The sequence below is a fragment of the Euleptes europaea genome, chromosome 5 (assembly GCF_029931775.1).
Source record: "Euleptes europaea isolate rEulEur1 chromosome 5, rEulEur1.hap1, whole genome shotgun sequence".
NCBI classification, from domain to species: domain Eukaryota; kingdom Metazoa; phylum Chordata; class Lepidosauria; order Squamata; family Sphaerodactylidae; genus Euleptes; species Euleptes europaea.
Genome location: NC_079316.1, coordinates 51,023,438 through 51,048,521, shown reverse-complemented (window position 1 = coordinate 51,048,521; position 25,084 = coordinate 51,023,438). Strand labels below are relative to the sequence as shown.

Sequence of the window (25,084 nt, the reverse complement as noted above, 5' to 3'; positions counted from 1 at the left end):
ATGCACTGTTAGTGTATTATTCTACTAGAGTGCTACCAGTATTAAATGACAGGTGTCCTGTTATTTCTTGAGTTACTTCATTATAAGTCTTGTTCTGTGCAAGGGATGCATATAGAACTCCTTGCATTCCTCAAACATAATGTTCACTGTTTTGATTTAAAACTTGTTTGCTGTCTTTATAACCTTACAAAAATATCTGTTGGAGCAAAAAATTATTTGTGATTTGACAAAAGGAATTTTTTTCGGAGGTTCCCCCCTGCCCAAGCTAAACGACTCTTTAATTCATGGCTGCCACTTTTTTTCCCCATAGGTTAAAATGCGACCATCCGTTACTTCACCAGTGGCCTTCCATGCTCACCCTTTCAAGCTACATCTCTATTCCCAGAGTACACCCACAGGTTTGGACTGTATGGGCCTGAGGCAGCGCATCTCCTTTCCAGGTAGGAGCACCACTGCAGTTGACACCTGGTTTCAGAGCATTTTGTTATTTACTGGTTCATTTCGAAATGGTCATTTCGAATTGTTGCCCTGAACTGGTACTGTCTTTACACTTCCATATGAAGTTTTCAATTTTTTTTCGATCTGCATCGACATTTTAAAGCTACAGGCTGAGATTGGCGTGCAGTGACGTTCTCAGTCACTTGGGAAGTATTTAGGGAGAATACATTATTTTCATGAGATGTTTCCATGGAGATTTAAGGGTGATATGATCACCCTGTATGTCTCTTTGACAACATTTTCAGAGAAGAGAGGTAGTTTATAGATACAAGCATCCTTTGAAGATTTCATGCAAATGAAAGCAGAAGCGTTAGCTGGCAGATGAGGGGAGGTTTGCAGATTTGTTGACCAGTCTACTAAGTTTCCCACATAGATTTTCACAGTTACTGGGTGCTGCTCCTGCTCGGTGGTCTTCAGATTTGAGAGAAATGTGTGTGGAATTGACTTCAAGACCCCTTGCAGAGTGCTTTCCACTTCGTGGGTGTAAATACTTTTATGTGGCATTTTGGGTAGAGAAAGTTGTCTGTTGCCCACTTGTTCTTCACTATAAAGTATCCATACTTTTACAGTGTATTATAAGTACTGAGTGTGATACTTCAATACTGTAGTGGACAGAAAGTGGCACTATGTTGAAATGGTGCAATTCTATCCGTGGAATCTTGTCAGTTGGGATAGAAGGCACCTGTATGAATTTGGGATCCTCTGTGGCAGGACCCATGGGATGATTGCTTCTATCATGCATGTGCAGTTGTTACAGTTAGGGTTATGCCAAATGGTCATTCTTGAAAATATCTGAGACAAAAAGGGACTTTTCTAAGGACACAATTCCCACCAAACACCCCCCCCCACACACACACACTTCTTTTCATAGTGATTCATAGCTCTTGTTTTTCATATCTTCTGCTGCTTCTCTGGTACCAGTTCTTGTTCTCCAAGTAACGCCAGCTAAAGCGGGATTAATGTAGAAATGTGAGGTTGTCATAGTGCCACGTAGCCAATCAGTTTTTGGCTACGTGGTGTTGCCACTGAGGATAAATAAAGCCAAAGCTTTAAATTGGAGTAGGATAGGAATGTTGCTATTGCCAAGGCAACAATGTTGCATATCGGTCTGTTAGCTACGGTAGTAGAGATGTATTCCCCACCCCACAAACATTTTCCTGCCTCTTGCAAACCCTTTCTAATTACCAAAATGTATTAGGAGAGGAAATTTATTAACCCTCTGGTTTAGCAGCAGATAATAGTACTTCTCAAATCTTATTAAGTTCATTACAAAAATTCTTAGGAATGTACGGAACATAAATGTGGTTGTTATAATAGCTGTTTCTCTCTCTTGCCTCCCCTTCAAGTGTACAGTAGAATGGATTACAAATCATCTCAATTTTCTGTTAGCTTTTAGATTGACATTGTTTAAATAGAAAGACTAGATATATTTTAGCAGAATAAAAATGTATATTAAGATTGGCCAATAGGTGGTGCCCCAGGTTTTGGAAAGCTTGGAGGTGTTCCCTGGAAAAAGAAATAATTGAATGCAGTATCTTTAGGGGTATACAGAACATTTTGAAATTAGCTGTAAATATCACACTATTGAATGCTGTGACCCCAGCATGACCATTTGGGAATCTTCACAAGTTTTGGGAGGCTGGGGAAAAATACTACAGCTAAGTCCAGGAATTGCACAGAATGGAAACTGCAGCACAAAAGAGCAGGCACTGAAAGATTCTTGTGACATTATGCACTGGATGGTTTTGCTTTGTAAATATCCAACTAATTTGCTTGCTGAGTAGGGTTGCCAGAAGGCCCCCCCACCCAGTGCTGTCCATCTGGCCAGCGGGGGTCTTAAAATGAGGCCTTTGCCTCAATGTCACTGGCATGATGACATCACTTCCAGAAGTGACATCATCACACAGGCGATGACAGGGGAGACACTCTAGTATAAGGCCAAGACCCTATGGTAAAAACAGCTTCTCCCATAAATTTTTTGCCCAAATACCAAAGCGTCTCCCTCATCGCTGGCGACATGATGACATTACTTCCGGAAGTAACGTCATCACACAGGTGATATCGAGGCCAGGGTTGCCAACCTCCAGGTACTAGCTGGAGATCTCCCGCTATTACAACTGATCTCCAGCCGATAGAGATCAGTTCACCTGGAGAAAATGGCCGCTTTGGCAATTGGACTCTATGACATTGAAGTCCCTCCCCTTCGCAAACATTGCCCTCCTCACGCTCTGCCACAAAAACCTCCCGCCGGTGGCGAAGAGGGACCTGGCAACCCTACCTAGGCCTCATTTTAAGTCTGGTAAGATCCCTCCTCCCCCACTAATGGCCAGGGAGGAACTGGCAACTCTGTTGCTGAGATACATTTGAAAATGTTGTTACCACATGGACTTTGTAAGCTTTCCCCCCCAAATGTTTTTTTCTTTGTGTCCTTCAGTGTGTGCCTGATTTTATCTCTATCCCACATTCTTGGTTCTGTCTTGGTAATGTGTTGTGTCTGGTTTGTGTTGCTTCATTTGTTTAAAAAGATGGAAGGTTAAATGGAGAAGACTGAGAAAGATGCTAAGGCTACATTCCTATCTGCACTTCTCTGAGCAAAACTTCTAACTCAGTGAAGCCTGATTCTTAGTAAACGTGCACAGGAGTGGGGTGTTAATGATTTAGGACACATCATATGCAAGCAGAGGGTAGGCTGCAAGAACTTGTAGCACGTAATAGAAGGCCATCCCTACACAGCAGGCAACAGCAGCCATGTGGCGGTTCCAAAGCCCTCCATGTGGTAAGTATAAAATGCACATTGGTCCATAGAAAAGATGGGGGATGTTTAGGGAAGGGATAGTATTTTTCAGATAGTTGTTTACTTAATTTCCTTGAGGAAAGGACAGGCAGTGAGTTTAAATTGCAGCAAAGGAGATTAATCCCGCAATCCCTAATATGCTTAACAGCAAGCAACGTTTACATTTACTTCCACGGCATTTAATTCTTAGTAAATCTAGATCAACCTATTAGAGCTTTTACAGCTTAAAAGTGAATAGTACAACAAAAATGTAGTTGTTACTTTTTCATTATGGGCGATCCAGATGCTTGTCTTCAAGGAAATACTGCTGTTGGGGAAATAACACATTTCCCAACAGTTGAAGCCACAATATATGCATGTTTCTTTCTAGTTTAAGACATTATTTATATTAGTGCTAAATGGAATGTGGTAGCAAGTTGCCCCAGGTATGTATTAGATGATTGTGACATCACCCACAATGACTGGTGTAATTTGATCTCCCCCTGGCCATTTTGAACACACTGTTTGTTTTTAAACAGATCTTCAAAGGGTGACTACTCATGTGTTCCATTTAAAACATGGTCAGGAACACCAGTAAGGCTTTCTCTTCCTTCTCCCTCAGCAGTGCCTCTGCTTTGCGGGTTTTTCCTTTGTTAAAAGCCAACTGGTGCTGCCCTGCAGTGATGGAATGTGCATGGTTCCTGATTTAGGCCATTTATGCATGGCTGTTTCCTCACGGTCACCCCCCTGCACACACACACACTGCTTTGGGGCTTTGCTTTGATTATGCATGCATTTTCCAACCATCAGAAGTCGCCTTGCTCTCCCTTCATGTTTGCACGCATTTTGCCTGCATTTTCTGGATTTGCATTTAGCCAGTAACCAGAAAACCTGGGCAAAATGCATGGTAACGTGGGGGGAGAGCGAGGTGACCTCTGAGGTGAGAAAATGCATGCATAATCGAAGCGAAGCCCCGAAGCAGTGTGTGTGGGGGGTGACCATGAGGAAGCAGCCAAACATAAAAGGCCTTAGAAAAACTCGTGAACACTGGTTCAGCCTTTTCTTCTGTGGCAAGGCTACCACCTCCCCTTCTATTATGTAGACATGTGCTCCTGGTGCTGAAGGGGTGCTTGAGCGAGAGTAATACAAAGGTAAGGCAGGGTCAGCCCTGGTTAGTATTTGGATGGGAGACCACCAAGGAATACCATGGTTGCTGTGCAGAGGAAGGCACTGGCAAACCACCTCTGTTAGTCTCTTGCCATGAAAACCCCAAAAAGGGGTCGCCATAAGTCGGCTGCGACTTGAAGGCATTTCACACACACAAGGATCTATAGGCTTTTTCATTGTGCGCAAGGCAATTTGTTTTATGTGTTTTTCCTACCTTTGAGAATAGTTGAATGGCGCAGTAGAATGCTTGAGGATGCTGCTGAATCTCCATTCTTGGATGGTGAAGATATTAGTTAATTGTACTGGAGATAATTTAATGCCACTACAACAGGCAGAAACGGCAGTTTGTCCCTCCCGCCCTTGTTGATATTCTTCTAGCCTTGGGGAATCTGGCAATATTTTATTTTAATGTAAACAATATTGTGAAGTCAACGAGAGGCCAGTGTACTCCAGCGTCCGGGGTCCCCAACACCCTTTAAAGCCTGCGGGCACCTTTAGAATTCTGACAGCGTGGTGGCGGTCACAAAATGGCCACCACAGGAGGTGGAGACAGTAACAAAATGGCGGCGGCAGCAGCTTACCTTCAGTCACACAGTGAAGATCTTTGTGCTGTGGTGGCAGCTGCTGCCAAAGCAATGTCTGTTTGTTTTTAATCTGCACAGCCAATCAAATCTCCAGTGGCCAATCAGAAGCCTTGCTTGGCAAAAGTCTCACCTGGTCCTGTCCACTTTCTGAAAACACTTGGCAGGCACCAGGAAAGGCATCAGTGGGCCACATGGCACCCACAGTCACCACGTTTGGGATCCCTGTCCGGCATATGTATGCCTCTTAATAATTTAGCAGTGTTTGCTGCGTGTGTTTTCTCAAGTGAGGAAGTTGTGTAGGTCCATTGTGCGGCTAATATTTTTTGTGTTTTCTCAGCTCCATTTTTTTTTTTTGGCCATCCTGTTATAGCTGATTTATGGCGACTCTGTGGGGTTTTCAAGACAACAGACGATCAGAGGTGGTTTGCCATTGCCTGTCTCCGCATCACGACCCTAGTATTCCTTGGTGGTCTCCCATCCAAATATTAACCAGGGCTGACCCTGCTTAGCTTCTGAGATCTGATGAGATCAAGCTAGCCTAGGCACAGGCTTTAAAAACTCCCATTTGACCACAGCTAATGTGAAGAATTTGACAATAGGTGGGAAGAAACTCAAGTAATCTGTGAGGAGCAGTGTTAGATTGCTGTTTAGTTTATTAGCACAGTCCATTGTGAGCTGTTACCAGGCTGATGCCAAAGCAGTGCTTGTCCTGCTGCAAGCTAGCTGGTATCTTGTTCCATGCAAGCATCCTGTTGCCCCTGTGGCCTGTGACTGATTGCTTTTGAGTTCACAGGTCTGCTCTGTACTTGCAGTATTGCACTGGTGGCACAAAGAGTGGGGCTTGCAAGGTTCTTCTGACTTAGACAAAATGACATTCAGAGTTGATGCTCCCATCTTCAACCACATCAGATGTGATTTTATATGATGTAGTTGCACCAGTTCAGTTGCACTGCCCTAAGTTGCTGCACTCTTAATTGTGTGTGTGTGTGTGTGTGTGTAAAGTGCCGTCAAGTCGCAGCCGACTTATGGTGACCCCTTTTTGGGGTTCATGGCAAGAGACTAGCAGAGGTGGTTTGCCAGTGCCTTCCTCTGCACAGCAACCCTGGAATTCCTTGGTGGTCTCCCATCCAAATACTAACCAGGGCTGACCCTGCTTAGCTTCTGAGATCTGATGAGATCAGGCTAGCCTGGCCCATCCAGGTCAGGGCACTCTTAATTATAAAGGCCTTTTATACCTGAAAACTGCAGGAAGTATTATTTATTTATTTTATTTATAGTCCACCTTTCTCGCTAAGACTCAAGGCAGATTACATCTAAAAACAATGCAGTAAAAAGAGTACCATACATAGAACCGACAACACACTACACACTACACACATAGACAACAACACACTAATACAGACACTTAAGCAGCACTACAGGATTGGCAAATAATACAGTGAAACCCTATTTTACATACAACGAGCAGAGTAATAAAGCTGGATTACAAAATTACAAGTGATGTGAGTGTATGTGGACATTTGCTCTTGGATTGTTTTGTGTTGCTGTCATTGCTTTTGTGCGAAATATTGGTTTTTTTCTGTCTAGTTAATGAAGTTTCTACTGTATTTTCGTTTTTGGAAGATAGTTATCACAGAGAGTTTGATTTGCAGATTTGTAAAACAAAGAAAAGTTTCATAGATTTCATAATGTTGATTTCCCACCCACCCCCCGCCAATCATACATAATAATGCGAGCCAGGACCCCTTCATGCGTTATGGCAGCACTATGACACCACTCAAAATATTTCCTCTTGGCTGCTGTAATGTCAGAGATTCACCATGTGGCTTAGTGCTATTTGTCTGGAAGGTGCTCACACTGGTGCCAACAGCCCCTCCGCGAAGGTGCAGCATTGCCAGGGAGAGTTTTCCCAGTTTAACATGGATCCACATCATAAGCAAAATAATATTATGGCAGCTGCTTCAAGCCCCCTCTGTGCAGAACAGTTTTTCGTGGCATCCATGTCTCTGCTGTACCAAATGAAGCAGCCCACAATGTGGCTTTGATCCAGAAACAGAGGCCATCTGTGGCTGCTAAGCAAAGAACGAAACAAGGAAGGAACCTCAGCAAATAAATTTCCTCTGAAAATTAGAGAGTGGCCTTCTGGACTGAAGAAGGAATGCATCAGGGTGGGTTCTGCCATACCAGCAAACATAACTGGACTCTCACAGTCCCTCTTGGCCCTTTTGCTTAGCAGGCCTCGAAATTCAATCATAATGTCAAATCTTGCAGCAAAAAGGAGTAGCCACACCTTCTATATAAGAATTTTTTTGCTAAATCTTACTAGTGCAACTTTGCAGTTTCTGTACTCAGCATGCTGTTCTGCTCCCAACCAGCTCTAATGCCGAGTATATTTATCTGGAAGTAAGTTACTGGAATTGAAGTCAGTGGGACTTCTTTTCTGAGTAATCACCTACTTCTAAAATCCCTGACATGATGTCTTCATAGCAGGTACTGTTGCCAACTCTGGGAAATTCCTAGAGGTTTTGGGGGTGGAGCCTGAGGAGGGCGGGGTTGGGAAGGGGAGGGACTTCAATGGGGTATAATGCCATAGAGTCCAGCTTTTAAAGTGGCCATTTTTTCAGATGAACTGATCTCTGTCACCTGGAGATCAGTTGTAGTGGTGGGAGATCTCCAGCCACCAACTGGAGGTTAGAAAAAACTGCACTGGAGACTATACGTACAAAAGTAGCAAAATTCTTATTCGTGCTTAAACATATATGACAGTCAATCAACACAATGGAATACATAGACAAAAATGGGTGGAAATATATACAATATATACATTACAAGTTTGATGCCCTGTCAATGTAACAAAGCAATAGTCTTTCAGGTATACATTTCTAAGTATTTCTTCAAAGAGTCCAATAACTGGTACACTGATCCCAAAAGCAACACTTTATGGGAAATGATGGGGGACGGCCATTTCAAAGTCTTTTCTTCAGCTCCATTCCTATATTGAACATAACATGATTTATTTTTATAAACATCTCAATGATTATCCTCATAAACACACATACAAGGCAAAAATAATTTCTACTTACAGTTCTATATTTCCAAATAAACATCCATCTGGTAAATATTATTCAAGCAAGGTTGGCACCCCTAATGGTAGGATGCCAAGTGCCAATTCACTCATACATTATATTCAGTCACTGTTTGGCATGTTTAGATCTTGATGGCTAAGCAATGTAATGTAGGAGGATCAAACTCAGCAAGAAGAGAAGTGTACTCCTTGTTCAGGGAAGCTGCACTGCAGTCTGGGTGTGAGTCCATATCCCACTTCAGCATGGGCAGGATGGTGGGGAGAAGTCTATTGACTTACTTACTTTATTTATTTATATTATTTAAGTGGCTATCGCAAAAATTGCACAATTGATGTTGCAAAATCTAGTTTTGCTGTTATTACTGTTTTTTAAATTCTTTGTCGTATGGCCTATGGGCTGGTCAAACCTTAATAAAGTTACAAAGTTACATTATTTATTGTCCACCTTTCTCACTGACACTCAAGGCTGATTACAAACGGTAAGTCAAATACAGTCAACAGGATAGGATATGCAATAAACAAAGCAATAAGGTTTGGACAGCAGAGATCTGAAAACAAACAGAAATCTAAAAACTAGAAGCTGAACATGAAGCAAAACACCTTAATAAGTGGGGAGAGGTGTGTATTTTCCAGGAAGCATTCTTGATGTCTCAAATATTGAATGCACAACATAGCTGAGTATGCTGTTGCTTGGGAAGGAGTGTTGGAGCCACCCATGGCAGTATTGGTAATGTATTGAAAGTGCTGGAGAAATAACTAGTGAAAATTTTAAAACAAATTTCAGCTTAAGGACTGAGCAGAGATCTGGATGCAGATTTGCTTGGGGTGAATCCAGAATTTTAGATTGCCTTTTTTTCTGGCTTAGGTTAATATAAGAGTAGTGAAAAGCCAGTGCAGGTGAGTCCAAGATTTATTTAAAGTATTGATATTTGCTGAGTAGCAAAAAATATATATAAAAAAATATAAAAAAAATGGCAACACATCATGTAAAAGGCAAACACCTACACAGAATGTATCTTTGAAATTCTAACTTGCCAGTACTGGGAGGTCAGTTGAAGAATAATGCAGAATAAGAAGTAATCCTGGCAAAATGCTGTCTTGATGGGCAGAACTAATCACCAGATGGAGTCTATCAATGTCAACAAGACTTGGTGCCATGATGCATTAGTCACCCATACTTTCTCAGAGGGAAGGCTCTCAGCCTTGAAGAGGTCAGGAAAATTATGGTCTCAGTAATAAATTACATCGCTCCTATTGACTGAACCAGTCGCATTTCAGTACCTTCCCGAGAAAGATTGAGGGAATCTCTGACAGCATTCTGTAATGGAACAAAGTCACGTGACCAAGTCATGGCAGAGTGCACCAATGACTCCTGAAGCTCTGTAAATGAAAGTGTCACTCGGCAATTGAAAAGAGCCTTTTTGCGAGGGAGCTCTGGCAGTCAGTGGATTTACAAAGTAGCTTTCCCTGCTGATATAACATGGTACATTTGTGGCCTCATGGCTCAGTTGCAAGCAAAAGGATAACTGATATGTGATTAGGTCGGCAGCGGAAAAGTTCACAAAACGAAGCTGTGACCCTATCAAAAGAAGCTAAGTTAAAGCAACTTGTTTCATTTCCTGCCCTGTGTGACCCTTCAAATGTCAAAATGCAGGTTGTGAGAGGGCAGACTCCTACTGTGCAAAACCGCTGCATCTCTGCTGCAGCTGTTTCCCCAGATAATATAGGACTTCAAACAGCTTCTTCTGGAGGTAACAGCCATGAAAAATCTGTTGGTTGCTTACATGGAATCAGTGTCCAGATTGATACTAACAAAATCCATTACTATTCAGTGAAGGGCTACCTTTAAGGGAAAATATAACTAAATATTAGTTGTTATGATTTTTAAACATAAGAATTTCAAGAAAAAACAACAATCCGACAATTTAAGTTACAAGAAGTAACAACAGACTGATGAATTTTCAAATGTAAGAAAATATGTTTTGAGGGCATCCTACAAAGCGGTTAAAGAGGAGCACTTAGCTTTATGAAATACAAAGGTGAATGCCAGAAAGTCAAGTTTTTATCTAGACATTCAAATAATCTGTATCATTTTTGTGTACACTGCAAAGTACTTCACCCATTATGATGATTTTGTTTCGGTTTCTTGCAACTTTCTTTTGTTAGTATTTAAACACATTTGTTTATTTCAAATGTTTATTGCCATTCTTACAAAAAGGGGTCCAAAGAAGTAAACATTAATAAGATAAAACAAATACAGTAAAAATACTAGGAGTAGATAAAAAGAGATATAAATAGCAGCATCAAAACATACCAGCAGAATATAAATAACATAAAAATAACCAAAAAGTTTAATAACAATGACAAAAAAAAAACAGTTTTCATAACCATTGATAAAACAGCAATGATGGTGCTAAGTGAATTTCTTCAGGAAGGCTATTCTGCAGTCATGGTGCCACCATAGAAAAGGCCCTGTTCTGGGAGTCCTCACCAACTGAGTAGAGGTGGGGGGGGCAACCTGGGATAGATAACTGGGTAGATAACTTTAGTGAATAGGCTGCACAGTATGAGAGGAGCTGATCCTTCAGGTACCCATGATGCACATAAAGATCATATACATATACACATTATAGATACACACAGAAAATAACTGCACACATTAATTTCTTTATATTTCCAAATTTTACACACACATACTTACAACCTATTGCCCCATGTACATCTACTAAGGTTAGGTAACCAAAAAGGTGGGGGGGGGATAACAGAGTTATCACTGTCTGTTACAAAAAAGCTAAAATTATAAGCCTTATTCAGATTACAAATATTAAAAACCGTGTATCACAAAACAACAATCTTTGGTTAATTATCGTTTTTTTGTAACTGTGATAACTCTATAGGTATTTTATCTCTTTTTAAAAAAAATTTGGTTACCTAGTCTGTTCTGGATTTTTGTTTGTTTTCACCTCTTTGTTTTTGTTTGTTTTTGACATATAGTCAGGCTTCCAGGTATGTATGTAAATACACTTCTTCTTTTTTTGTCTTACCCAGATGCTTGGCTTGCCTTTGCCTCCCTTCCTTGCCCCCAGGCCCTAGCATTCTCCAGGGCCTCTTCATGTCTCTCATTCAGCTTTCCCGGGCTCTTGGCTCTTAATGTTGTCATGTTTGCCAGGCCTTACGGAGTCTCAAGAAAAATTCCTGTGTTGCTTCTCTGTCATCTGCTGTGGGAAAGCAGAATAATAGGCCTGCTTTCCTCCAAGCTTCCCTGAAAGAGGGGAAGATTGACTGTCAATATGTGGCAGCCCTTAGGAGTAACGGTAGTGAGACAGCAGACTTTTGCTTTCCAAGTTCATTATGAAGAAACTTCTCTGTGGAAAAGGACATAGGACCGAGGTCACTAACTTTAATAAGGAATTTGGTGTGTTGAAGGACTCTCATTTGTCATATGCTCAGAAATGCATGTCCCAGACCCATTATAATACTCTGCTCTCAGTCTTTTTAGGACCTGTTCTGTGCTAGAGAGTCACTGGCATCAATTACTAATTTTTTATATTTTCAAATGGAGGCTGCTATTTCCTTATGCTAAGGTGCAACTTGATACCAGGTCCTCTCTGCAACCCCTAATTTCATCAAGTCTGCAGTACATCCTGCACAAGTGGTAGACAAGAGACCTTAACATCATGGCAAAAATAAAGTATCTTTCTTTTTCATTCCTATCCTTTTTTTAAAACATCCAATTTGGACAGAACTGAAAAACATGCACATTGTTTCATTATGTTTTGGTTAGTCCTAATAAAATATATTGGTGTTTTTTGAAGAGGTAGTCGTTATAATAATAATGCTGTAGATTAATTTAGATGATGTATTAGTTAAAGAGTCATTGGGACCCAAACTGGGTAATATTATCTCTGTGTGTGTGTGTTAAGTGCCATCAAGTCGCTTCCGACTCATGGCGACCCTATGAATGAAAGTCCTCCAAAATGTCCTATCTTTGACAGCCTTGCTCACATCTTGCAAATTGAAGGCTGTGGCTTCCTTTATTGAGTCAATCCATCTCTTGTTGGGTTTTCCTCTTTTCCTGTTGCCCTCAACTTTTCCTAGCATGACTGTCTTTTCCAGTGACTCTTGTCATCTCATGACGTGACCAAAATACGATAGCCTCAGTTTAGTCATTTTAGCTTCTAGGGTCAGTTCAGGCTTGATTTGATCTATAACCCACTGATTTGTTTTTTTGGCAGTCCACGGAATCTGTAACACTCTCCTCCAACACCACATTTCCACTTTAATTCACTTACTCCCAGGACTGAAATGTCCATACGTTTCATTTCTTGTTTGACAATTTCAAGCTTACCCTGATTCATGCTTCTCACATTCCATGTTCCTATTATATGCGTCGAACAGCTTCGGACTTTCCTTTTGCATCTATTCATGTCAACCACTGAACGTCCTTTCGGCTTTAGTCCAATCGCATAATTAAGAACAGCGCTACTCGTACTTGTCCTCTGCTCTACCCCAGTAGCAGATTGAGTGCCATACGACTTGGGGGTCCCATTTTCCAGCACTATATCTTTTTTCATTTTGGTTTTTTCATCATAGGGTTTTCAAGGTAAACGTTGGTCAGAAGTGGTTTACCAGTGCCTTCTGCGCAGTACTAACCAGGGTTAGCTGTAGTGGCACTGCCGTTGTCTATGAAAGATCCTCCACCAGTTTCACCTTCCACTACTGCTGCTGCCCAGTAGCTAACCTTCAGGGATTCCTCTGCCCCCATCCCCATTGGAACTGCCTGTTCTCTTCTGCGGATGTGGCCATTGATCCCTTAAGGGGGTGGAAGCATCTTCGTCTGGTGTCTCAGCTGTGGCCATTCTGTCTTGAGTGACTCTGCTAGGAGTTTAGTCTCTTCATAGAGTCTAGACCCTTTGGGGTATTGCTCTCAGCTTCCCTGACACACACAAACCTCCTCACCACTAGTGCAAAAAAATCACTGTGAACAGTTTTATCCCAGATTCTTAGGGTTGTCAGGTCCCTCTTCACCACCAGCGGGACATTTTTGGGGTGGAGCCTGAGGAGGGTGGGGTTTGGGGAGGGGTGGGACTTCAATGCCATAGAGTCCAATGGCCAAAGCGGCCATTTTCTCCAGGTGAACTGATCTCTATCGGCTGGAGATCAGTTGTAATAACAGGAGATCTCCAGCTAGTACCTGAAGGTTGGCAACCCTACCAACAGATGGCTGCCTGCTGACCATAGTTGGCACACAGGGACATATGAAAAGAGATGGTCTTTTTATTAGAACCAACCAAAATTTCACAAAATATTGTGCATACTTTCTAGTTCTCCAGAATGTTTTTATAAAGAGGGAGAGGGAGAATGTTTCAGACAATAACGTCTTCCTTTGAGTGTGGTTGAGAATAACAAGTGTTAAAAATTACAGACAACCTCATTAAGCGTGTCTGAGGTTCTATGAATGATGCTGCTCATCAGAAAAGGGGCCAAAAAAGCTATTGGGGAGATTTATTTTGTCTGCTGGGAATGCCAACTGACTTTGCTCATGTTTAAGGCTGGATGGAGGCTTCCATCCTACTTGCAGATTTTGATTTACTGAGATATGAAAAAAAAAACATCCGGATGAAAGAAATCTGCTTATATTTGATGGGAAACAGGTGTCCCTCCTAAGATTTCAGACCTGCCGCCTATTCTGTCATGGCTCATTTAGGCCTGACATTTGTGTGTCTGCCCTCTTTGGGCCCCACAGGAGAAGCTGTTGATTCTGAAAATATTAGCAGAGTCTTGTTGCTCTGAGCATGTCCCTGCTTAAACAGCTGAATTCTTTGCTTAGTGAATACAATTTTGTACTGTCTTTGTTTCACTGAGAAAAGCAATGGATTACTGCAAGGAGAAATGTTTGCTTTTGTATACCATTAAAACAAAATGGATGTCTGAGTGAGAAGTTTACCTTTTTATCAGGGGTTTTGAAAAAAAAAAGCTCTCCTGAAACCTGTTGCTTAGAGTGATTATGAATGGAGTTGTCTTGGCTCTATCAAGAAAATAATATTCCTGGCTTCTGTTTTCTCTTTTATCTATAGTAATTCTGAAAAGACAATAGAAGTGTAAAAAAAATATCAATTGGAAATTTAGCAAAACTGAAGGCTGTTACCTATCTTCTGGCAGTGTTCCGTGTTTTTAATAGCTTCCTGAAAGGCAGCTTAATCTTTTCTCAGGTATAGTGATGGGAAGAGTTTCTCCTGCTAAAATTTGGCTATGATGCGAGTGTCAGAGGTACAGGAGGTATCCCAGAAAGAGTGGACCACACTAGTAAATGTCTTATCATCTCCAGAGATTCCCACACAGAGGTTGTACCATGTCTCAGCTGTGCTCATCCAGGGTGTCTGAATAGGGTTTCCAGGTCCCTCTTTGCTACCAAAGGGAAATTTCGGGGGCGGAGCCTGAGGAGGCAGGGTTTGGGGTGGGGCGGGACTTCAGTGCCATAAAGTACAATTGCCAAAGTGGCCATTTTCTCCAGGTGAACTGATCTCTATTGGCAGGAGATCAATTGTAGTAGCAGGAGCTCTCCAGCTAGTACCTGGAGGTTGGCAACCCTATGTCTGAAGCATGCAGATTGCACAGCAGTTTAGCACAGCTTCCCTTATTCTGCTAGAACAAGAGACATGGGCAACCCCATTTTATTCATGGGTGCCAGAGCCTTCACACAGGAAGCTGTCCTTTTAGAAGAAGAAGAAGAGTTGGTTTTTATATGCCGACTTTCTCTGCCACTTAAGGGAGAATCAAACTGGCTTACAATCGCCTTCCCTTCCCCTCCCCACAACAGACACCCTGTGAGGTAGGTGGGACTGAAAGAGTGTAACTTGCCCAAGGTCACCCAGCTGGCTTTGTGTGTAGGAGTGGGGAAACAAATCCAGTTCTCCAGATCAGCCTCCGCCGCTCATGTGGAGGAGTGGGGAATCAAACCCGGTTCTCCAGATCAGAGTCCACCACTCCAAACCACTGCTCTTAACCACTACACCATTCTGGCTGTTTTTACTGCATGAAACTGTGAACCATCTTGTACCCCCTTTCCCTAAAAATATTTTCCTCACTTTTAGTTTTCCTTATTTTTATTCGCTTCATTTATACCCCACCTTTCTCCTTGATGGGGACCCAAAGTAGCCTACATTGTTTTCCTCTTTATCCTCACAACAACACTGTGTGAGTTAGGTGAGGCTAAGAATGTGTGACTGGCCCAAGGTTACCAAGCATGCTCCTAAGGTAGAGTGGCTGTTCAAACCTGCATCTCCCAGATCCTAGTCCTCTTTTCTAAACACTATACCACACTGGCAAGGCACAAATCAAGATCACAAATAATTTCTTGATTACAAACCCCTTCAGAGTGAAGTCTTTTAAATAATTATATAGAAAACATCACCAAATTCTGTATGTACTGCAAAAAATAATATTGTCTGCACTGGTGCTCACATTCTGGAGATGCAGTCCTCTTCTATGGGACTGATTTTTATTAAACCTTTCATTTAAAATTGGCAGAAAACTGCCAAACTGTGGAAACATGTGCGTTTCAATCCTGTTCATATTTACTCAAAGGTAAGTACCGTTTATTCAGTGGGCCGTATTCACATAGTATGGCAGCCTTTGGTCTTTTTTACTGGCCAAAGATCTGTCTCATTAGGGTCTTTTTTAAAAGCACACCATTCTTCTGTGGTGATGCATTTTTCTTTAAATTTGACATTTTGGAATTAAGCTCTCCATCCTGCCGTTGGTTTGTTTAATTCCATGGAATCAGCTTAGACAGCAAACCTGCTTCTGCAAACTGTAGCTGAGGCTCTTTCAGCAGCAGTGAAGGGAACCTCCCTGGTGGACCCCTATGATGTCAGGCTGCATCGTGCAGGCAACTGGCAGCTAAGGAGAGAGGAATTCAACACAGCCCTCAGACAGCAGGACCTGGTGCCGCTGCCCTGGGAGTTGTCACACAGTGCTCCGTCTCCCTCTTCCTCCAGAACAGTAGAGCCTCCTGGCTCTCCCTTCTGCCTGTCTGCATGAGGACCCAGCAATGCTCCAGCTGCGAGTCTGGGGGTGCACACAGTGGGGAAAACTGCAGTAGCAGTGGCAGCTCTGGGCTGTCCCCAGGTTCGGATTCAGATAGCAGTGGAGTGGTGTGGGGCGGAGGTGGGATGAGAGGTATCCTTTCCCGATACTGGAGCTTGGAGAGTCTGCATTCAGCTTCTGGTAAGGAAAGCTAAATTATTGCTGTTGTTGCTATTGCACTGACCTTGGCAGATAACATTTAGAGAAATGAGAGCATTTCTTTCAATTGGAATTAAGCAGCATAGTCTCTGAATGGAAATAATTTTTTTAAAAAAAGATTTACATCTGCTCCTTGTGCCTTGCCTCAGTGTCCAAGCCAGTAGCAGAAGCAAAAGTGGCAGATCACGCTTCAGGGAATTCAGAAGTAAGGATTTACAGGCTTCGAAAACACTGCTTGTGCTCTCAGCCGCTAGCTGCAAAGTTGCTGTAAAATCCTACAGGGTGGCTGGTCTTCTCTGCTGTGGAAGGTTGACATGAAATACTATTGAGGAAGTTGGCATCACAGCCTGATTTAGATTTGCTTTGTTTTATTACATTTGTTTTGTCTTATTAGAGAACTATTTTTTTATTATTTTTATCCAGTGTGGCTCAGTCAGCTACATTTGCCATTCATTTAATGTCATGCTAATTTCTGAGGTATTGTCTGTGACCATAATATATTTGGGAGAATTTTGCACAATTATATTTTTATTGCTAGCTAAATATTTAATTTCTTGCGGAGGGTTTTTGATTGCTGTTATTAATCAGCTTTACTGTCCACTCTGTAATAACAAAGTTTCTCCCTGTGATTAGTTTTGGTAAGGGGCTGCCCAGGCATAACAGGGGACTGAATTTCCCAGTGGGTTTTCTGTGTGCTGAAGAGCCTGGGTTGAGTTGAAGCTGTAGTTTATCTAGTTATAAATTAAGAGCTGTTTAAAAGTAACTCTCGTCCCTCCTCCCTTCTGTGCAAACCTTCTGTTGCGATTTCAAAGCTTTGTACGGGAATTATAATGATTCTCTTTTAACACTGTAAAGGTTAACTAACCTTATGGCTTATTATGTCCCAGGAAGCATAGTGTCACCTTTTGGAAATGATGTGTATTGTGTATGATGGGTAGATTTTAGATTTAGGAAAGACTATCCTAGAGCTTAATAGGTAAGAAAACTGGTTTCCTCCCTTGTGATTATATATGATAACTGAATGAGAACTATTTAAGAAAGTATAATATGCATTCTCTGCCTAGGCAGAGATTTTGGATATGATTATAACTTTCTGCTTTGGCTTGGAGCAAAATCTGGCTGTTGAAAGAGCTTGCTTACTTTGTTGCTTATGTTTAGGAGCTGAAGTTTTTTAATGGCCTTTACCTTCTGAGTACCTTTTTATCATAACTTTTTATTGGCTGAGATCGAGCACCTATCTGTTTCATGCAGTGCTGAGGAAATGAGACATCTGTCATCTAGTGACTTCAGGCATAATGATTTTCCCTACATCTCATTTCACTATTCGTGGCAATTATTTCCCTACTGGAGTTTGCTTAGCTTGCCATCCATGCCTTGATGCATGCCATGGCACCCGTGGCATCTCTGTTTTCAAAGCAGGAAAGCTTAGAACATTTTCAGGTTAGGTCCAAACTCTGCTGTTGCCAGAGGAAGAACTCTTGATGGTTGATATTTTTTTTCTTAAAGGTCACACTCCTTGAAGAATCTGGTCTCAGATCTTTCTAGTTTGTGTTAAATAGACTAAGCTGTTAATCATCAAAAGTTCTCAGAAGTCAAAAGGAACTCCACATTTATAACATCTGAACTAATGCCACATGATTGGTAAGCCAGTTTCAGATGAGTGGGAGGACTTGTAATATTTTGAATATTTTGAGAAAAAAACATTTTGAACTTTACACCAGACTTTTACATGTACCTTAAAATCTGTTTTACGAAAAATTTTCTATACAGTTGCGCTGAACGAAAAAATGCTGAAGCAGTATTGACATTTCTACCAGCATTCTGTGAAACTGCTGGAAGCAACGTGACCAATATGATAATAAACATGCAAAAGGATGCATTTAGCCACATCAGGGGTCTGCAAACTGCAGCTCCCGAGTCGCATGCGGCTCTTTGGCCCGTTGAGTGCGGCTCTCTGAACTTGGTTCGGAGCCCCTGCTCTCACGCCCGCTCGCGCTGGCAGCCGGGCTGCGGAGCCGGCACGCCTGAGAGAGAGAGCGAGCAAGCGCGAGAGAGCAGGCGAGCGGGCGTGCTGTCTCTCCCCCCCCCCCGCTGTGGAGAATGGCCAGGTCCCCCTTTCCCTTGCCCTCTAGCCGCACGATTGCTGGGCAGGTGGCTTGGCGGTTCCTGCCCCCCCCGCCCGCCTATCAGCTGTTGGGCGGGGCGGGCTTCCTTTGGTAGACCTGGCCTCTGGCTGAGTCCCATTGGGAGGCCATGTCCACTGGCTTTCTTGGCGGTAGACCTGGACTCCGAGGAGGGGAAAAAGTCCCCCTTCAGAGGCCAGGTCTACCCATTGGCTTCTATGGGCCTCCGGAGGCCAGGTCTACTGCCAAGAAAGCCAATGGGTAGACCTGGCCTCCCAATGGGACTCAGCAGGAGGCCAGATCTACCAATAGGCTTTTATGGCGGTAGACCAGGTCTCCAGACAAGGACTCCGGACGGGGAGGGGAAAATGGCAGGGACTTACAATTTAATTTTTATCAATAAATAAGATTACTATTAAGTATGATATCAAGTTTTATTCAGTGTACCTATAGTTTAATTAAGACTTAAAACTTTAATTAAAGTTTATTAAGTTAATAAACAGTGTACCTACCTATATAGTTTAAGTTTAAGAAATTTGGCTCTCAAAAGAAATCCCAGTCGTTGTACTTTTGATATTTGGCTCTTTTGACTAATGAGTTTGCCAACCCCTGAACCACATCATTATACTTTATCTGACATTTCACCTCCAGAAAAACGAGGCAGATGGTCAGTGTCAGGTTCTGAAAGGCAGCATGCAGGTGAAAAACAACAAACACTTAAAGCAATTGTTTGTCTACATTTTATAACTTCACAAGAAATGGAAACAGATTGTATTTTGTCATAAGAACATAAGAAAGTCCCTGCTGAATCAGACCAAGGCCCATCAAGTCCAGCAGTCTGCTCACACAGTGGCCAACCAGGTGCCTCTAGGAAGTCCCCAAACAAGATGACTGCAGCAGCACCATCCTGCCTGTGTTCCACCGCACCCAAAATAATAGGCATGCTCCTCTGATCCTGAGAATAGGTATGCAGCATGACTAGTATCCATTCTAACTAATAGCCATGAATACCCCTCTCCTCCATGAATATGTCCACTCCCCTCTTAAAGCTCTCCAAGCTGGCAGCCATCACCACATCCTGGGGCAGGGAGTTCCACAATTTAACTATGCGTTGTGTGAAAAAAATACTTCCTTTTATCTGTTTTGAATCTCTCACCCTCCAGCTTTAGCAGATGACCCCGTGTTCTAGTATTATGGGAGAGGGAGAAAAACGTCTCCCTGTCCACTCTCTCCAAACCACGCATAATTTTATAGACCTCTGTCATGTCTCCCCTCAGCCGCCTTCTTTCCAAGCTAAACAGCCCTAAGCGTCTTAACCGCTCCCCATAGGACAGTTGCTCTAGTCCCCTAATCATTTTGGTTGCTTTTTTCTGCACCTTCTCAAGTTCTGTAATATCCTTTTTTAGGTGTGGTGACCAGAACTGTACACAGTATTCCAAGTGTGGTGTCACCATAGATTTGTACAAGGGCAGTATGATATCAGCAGTTGTATTCTCTATTCCTCGTCTAATTATGGCCAGCATGGAATTTGCCTTTTTACAGCAGCCGCACACTGGGTTGACATCTTCATTGAGCTATCCACTACCACCCCAAGATCCCTTTCTTGGTCTGTCGCTGCCAGCACAGATCCCATTAGTGTATATAAGAAGTTGGGATTTTTTGCCCCAATATGCATCACCCTACACTTACTCACATTGAATCTCATTTGCCATTTTAATGCCCATTCTTCCAGTATGCAGAGATCCTTCTGGAGCTCTTCACAGTCCGATTTTGTTTTAACCACCCTAAATAATTTGGTGTCATCTGCAAACTTGGCAGATCTACTTCACTGTTTAACCCCAACTCCAGGTCATTGATAAACAGGTTGAAAAGCACCAGTCCCAACACAGATCCCTGAGGCACCCCACTGCTCACATCCCGCCATTGGGAGAACTGACCATTGATTCCTACTCTCTGCTTCCTATTTTTCAGCCAGCTCTTAATCCATAAGAGGACTTGTCCTCTTATCCCATGACTATGAAGTTTGCTTAGCAGTCTTTGGTGGGGGACTTTGTCAAAAGCTTTTTGGAAATCCAAATACACAATATCCACAGGCTCATTCCTGTCCACATGCTTATTGACACTTTCAAAAAAACTCTAATAGGTTAGTGAGACAGGACCTACCCTTACAGAAGCCATGTTGGGTTTTGCCCAGCAGACCTTGCCCTTCTATATGCTTGACAATTCTATCTTTAATAATGCTTTCCACTAATTTACCCGGAACAGACGTTAAGCTAACTGGCCTGTAATTTCCTGGGTCCCCCCTGGAACCTTTTTTTATAAAGGGGTGTTACATTGGTCATTCTCCAGTCCTCTGGTACAGAGGCTGATTGAAGGGACATATTACATATCTTTGTTAGAAGTTCAGCAATTTCCCATTTGAGTTCTTGAAGAACTCTAGGATGAATACTGTCTGATCCCTGTGACTTGTTAGTTTGCAGTTTGTTCTAGGACTTCCTGCCTTGTTACCACTATTTGCCTCAGTTCCTTATTTTCCCCTCTCCAAAATCTCTGTTCAGGAGAAGGAATCTGCCTTGTATCTTCAACAGTGAAGACAGATGAGAAGAATTCATTTAGTTTTTCAGCAATCGCTTTATCCTCCCTTAGAGTTCCTTGTCTCCCATTGTCATCCAATGGTCCAACCGCTTTCCTAGCTGGTTTCCTACTCCTAATATACTTAAAGAATTTCTTGTTGTTTGTTTTGATGGGTTTAGCAATATGCCCCTCAAAATCTTTTTTTGCATCTCTAATTATCTGCTTGCATTTCCTTTGTGCAAGTTTGTGTTTGCTTCTGTTCGCCTCGTTTGGGCAAACCTTCCAGTCTCTGAAGGAAGACTTTTTCTCTTGAATTGCTTCCTTCACCTTACCCGTTAGCCATGGTGGTGACCTCTTGGACTTATTACTACCTTTCCTGGCCTGCGGTATACAAACTAGCTGAGCCTCTAGTAATGTGGACTTGAGTAACCCCCAAGCCTTTTCAAGAGATTTAACCCTCCTAACTGTTCCTTTCAATTTTTTCTTTACCAGTTTCCTCATTTTAGAGAAGTTCCCTCTTTTAAAGTTAAAGGTAATTGTGTGAGATTTCCCAGTCACTTTCCCATTTGCATATAAATTAAATTTGATGCCATTGTGATCACTATTGCCAACTGGCTCAACTACATCCACATCCCGCACTAAGTCACTGGCAGCACCACAGAGTATTAAATCCAGGATTGCCTCCCCTCTGGTTGGGTCTATGACCAACTGTTCGAGGGCACAGTCATTTAGGATGTCTCTTTGGCTTGACTGGAGCATACATTTATCCAATCAATATGAGGGAAGTTGAAGTCTCCCATTATTACTACTTCATTACCTTTACATGCTTCCCTAATTTCATTCTCCATCTCAAGATCACCCTGAGCCATTTGGTCAGGGGGCCGATAGAACGTCCCCAGTACTAAATCTCCTTTGGGGCCCGGAATTGTCACCCTTAAGTATTCTGTGGATGAGTCTGCCCTTTTTATGGTCTCTAGCTTATTAGACACTATGCCTTCCTTGATATAGCAACACCCCCTCCAATACGCCCTTCCCTGTCATTTCTATACAGTTTGTAACCAGGGATGTCTGTATCCCACTGGTTCTTTCCCCTCCACCAGGTTTCTGTAATGCTCACTATATCTATGTTTTCTCTTAAAACCATGCACTCTAATTCCCCCATTTTTGCTTGGAGGCTTCTAGCATTAGCATAGAAACACCTCCACACTGTTTCTCTCTTTTGACTTACCTGGCATGCACCTTTGGGCATCTTTAAGTGGCTATCCATCATTGTTTTCCCATTCCCTTTCATGTCTAAGTAATTCCTATGTGGGCAATCTGAAGCAATTTTCCCTTTGTCCGTATGCATTGAGTTTGCCCGAACTGGATGCTTCTCAGCTCCTGTCGGCTTTCCCCCCAGGTTCAGTTTAAAAGCTGCTCTGCCACCTTTTTTATATTACGCGCCAGCAGTCTGGTTCCATCCTGGTTCAAGTGGAGCCCATCCCTTACAAATCTAAAGCCCTCTTCCCTGCACCACCGTCTCAACCATGCATTGAGACTCACCAACTGTGCCTGCCTAGCTGGTCCTGCATGTGGAACAGGTAGCATTTCTGAGAAAGCTACCTTGGAAGTCCTGGCTTTTAGTCTCCTGCCTAGCAACCTAAATTTGGATTCCAAGACCTCTGGACTACATTTCCCCACATTGTTGGCGCCAACATGCACCACAACCACTGGCTCCTCCCCAGCACTATCTACCAGACTACCTATATGACGGGTAATGTCCGCAACCTTGGCACCAGGCAGGCAAGTCACCATGCGATCCATGCACCCGACAGAAACCCAGCTACCTACATTCCTAAGGATTGAATCCCCCACTACAAGAAGCCCCCCTCCCCTCTGAGGCATATCCTCGGTACAAGAGGATATCTGTTCATCCACGAAGGAAGCGGTCCCTTCTAAGGTACCACATCCCCCTATCTCAGTGAGATGGCCTCCTTCCCCAAGGGCTCCATCATCCGTGACTGGCAGGTTGCCGTCACCTTGGGACTGGGATGTGACTATTTCATTCCCAGAGTCCTTAGTCACCTCTCTCTCTGCCTGCCTCAGCTCATCCAGTTGAGCTACCTTGGCCTCAAGGAAGTGAATTCGCTTCCTGAGAGCCAGGAGCTCCTTGCACCGAGCACACACCCATGACTTCTGTCAAGCAGGCAGATAATCATACATGTGACGCTCCATGCGGCACACTGGATAGCCCCCCGACCCCTGTTGGCTTTCTACCCTCATAACTGGTATTTTATTAATTAATTATTATATTATTCTTTGGTGTTGTAACCTTCCCTTTACTCTCTTGCACTCTTCCTGTACCAAATAAGAACTGAGTGCCAAAGTTCCTTGCCGTGCAGCTATCTGCTGCTAATTCACATAGATATTCAAGTTGCTCGGTACTCCAACTGGATGGAGAGAGTTACTCTGCCAAGATAACAAGATTTTATACTCACCCTACAGATCCCCAGCCACAATCCACAGGCTAAGAGCCACAGGGCTTGCACCTCTGCTGAGCAGGAGCCTTGGAATTTAAATTCTCACAGCCCCCACCTCTCACACACAAACTCCAATCACAACAACCCCACTTAACAAGGTAGCAATCAAGCTTTCAGGCAGCAATCAACGTTAATCACCGACTGGCACAACAATCACAACCCTCTCCCAGCAAACCTCAATTAAATTCTCAGTTTAGTTAGGCTTCCCAGCGTTTTTAAAAAAGACAAAGTTTAAACTCACCCCTGCCTGTAGTCCCCAACTCAGCTCACTTTTCAATCAAAATTAACCTTCAAAGCAGCTTACAGGAATTAAAATCTACTACAAATAACAATTAAAATTAAATTTTAGAAAAATCAGCTACAGAGGAAGAATTCCTGGCTGCCGTCTTATCTCCCTTTGGCCTTGTTGATGGCAGTTAGTAACTGAGAGGGGAATTCTCAGCTGGAGATGGACCCCAGCATGATGGAAGGGTGCCTGGTCGTTGGTTCCTCTGGAGCCTTTTGATTAAGATCAAATGTAGTATCTTTTCTGGTGAACATTAACCTTGACAAACAGGCATGAATACAATTACCGTCTGCAATAAGCATGTAAAGTTATTTGAGATGTACCCCTGTGCTGTAACAGTTGGGAGTGTTAGACTAGATCTGGGGCACTCAGGTTCAAATCCTTACTCTACTATGGCAGCTTACTGGGTGATAATGGACCAGTCACTCTCTCTCACCCTAACTTACCACACAGGATTGGTGTTGTGAGAACAGAGTGGGAGAGGGGAAAATGATGTTGTAAGCTGCTTTGGGTCCCTGCTGGGGCGAAAAGTGAGGAACAAATAACTATAAAATACTGAATGGATAAAGAGAGACTGGAAGATCTTCGGTGACCCTCTTTCAGTTTTTATGGTAGCCTGCATGAATGCCATCTTCATAGGTTTTCAAGACAAGTTCTATTGGTTTGGATATCTCTTGGAATGAGTTCTGTGGATGTATACAATACTTGTGGAAAACTTTGGTAAACCATGCCTACCATTTCACATGTTGAAAGACAATCCTGATAGCTGAGGCTGTACTCCAAGATGTATGCAGCTCACTGGGTTATCTTCAAGCAATCTGAGGGTAGGAGGATCTATACTGACAAACTATTTTCTTATACACAAGAATCATATTGCATCTTTATTATTATTATTTTTTGTTTTACACAATTTATAACCCACCTTTCTGCCCTTATAAAGGTTGCCAAGGTTGACCTTACAATTGGAATTTCCTTGTAGGGCCATGAGTGGAAAAGTAGACGCCTGTCAATGACAACTCTGGATGACATTGAGTAAGGAGGAGGAGTTAGTAAGGAGAAGGACTATGTTACTGTGTGGTATACACTGAGATGAAATGACATTGGATATATGTATAAAGATGAATATTGAATTTTCACTCTGTGAACTCTCAGAGGCTAACATGAAACCACCCAGCCAGGCAATCAAAAATTTAAAGAGCCATTTCCCCTCAATCCCTTCCAAATTCCC

The 25,084-nt window shown here is 42.6% G+C and overlaps 1 protein-coding gene across 1 annotated transcript in view; it reads left to right on the top strand.

The window, feature by feature from the left end:
• The window catches only part of ARHGEF4 (Rho guanine nucleotide exchange factor 4), a 129,305-nt gene that overhangs the window by 4,536 nt on the left and 99,685 nt on the right, over positions 1-25,084 (top strand). Inside the window, exon 3 of the mRNA XM_056849594.1 lies at positions 311-440. Coding sequence (XP_056705572.1) covers positions 311-440 — 130 coding nt within the window. The remainder of the gene's footprint in view (positions 1-310; positions 441-25,084) is intronic.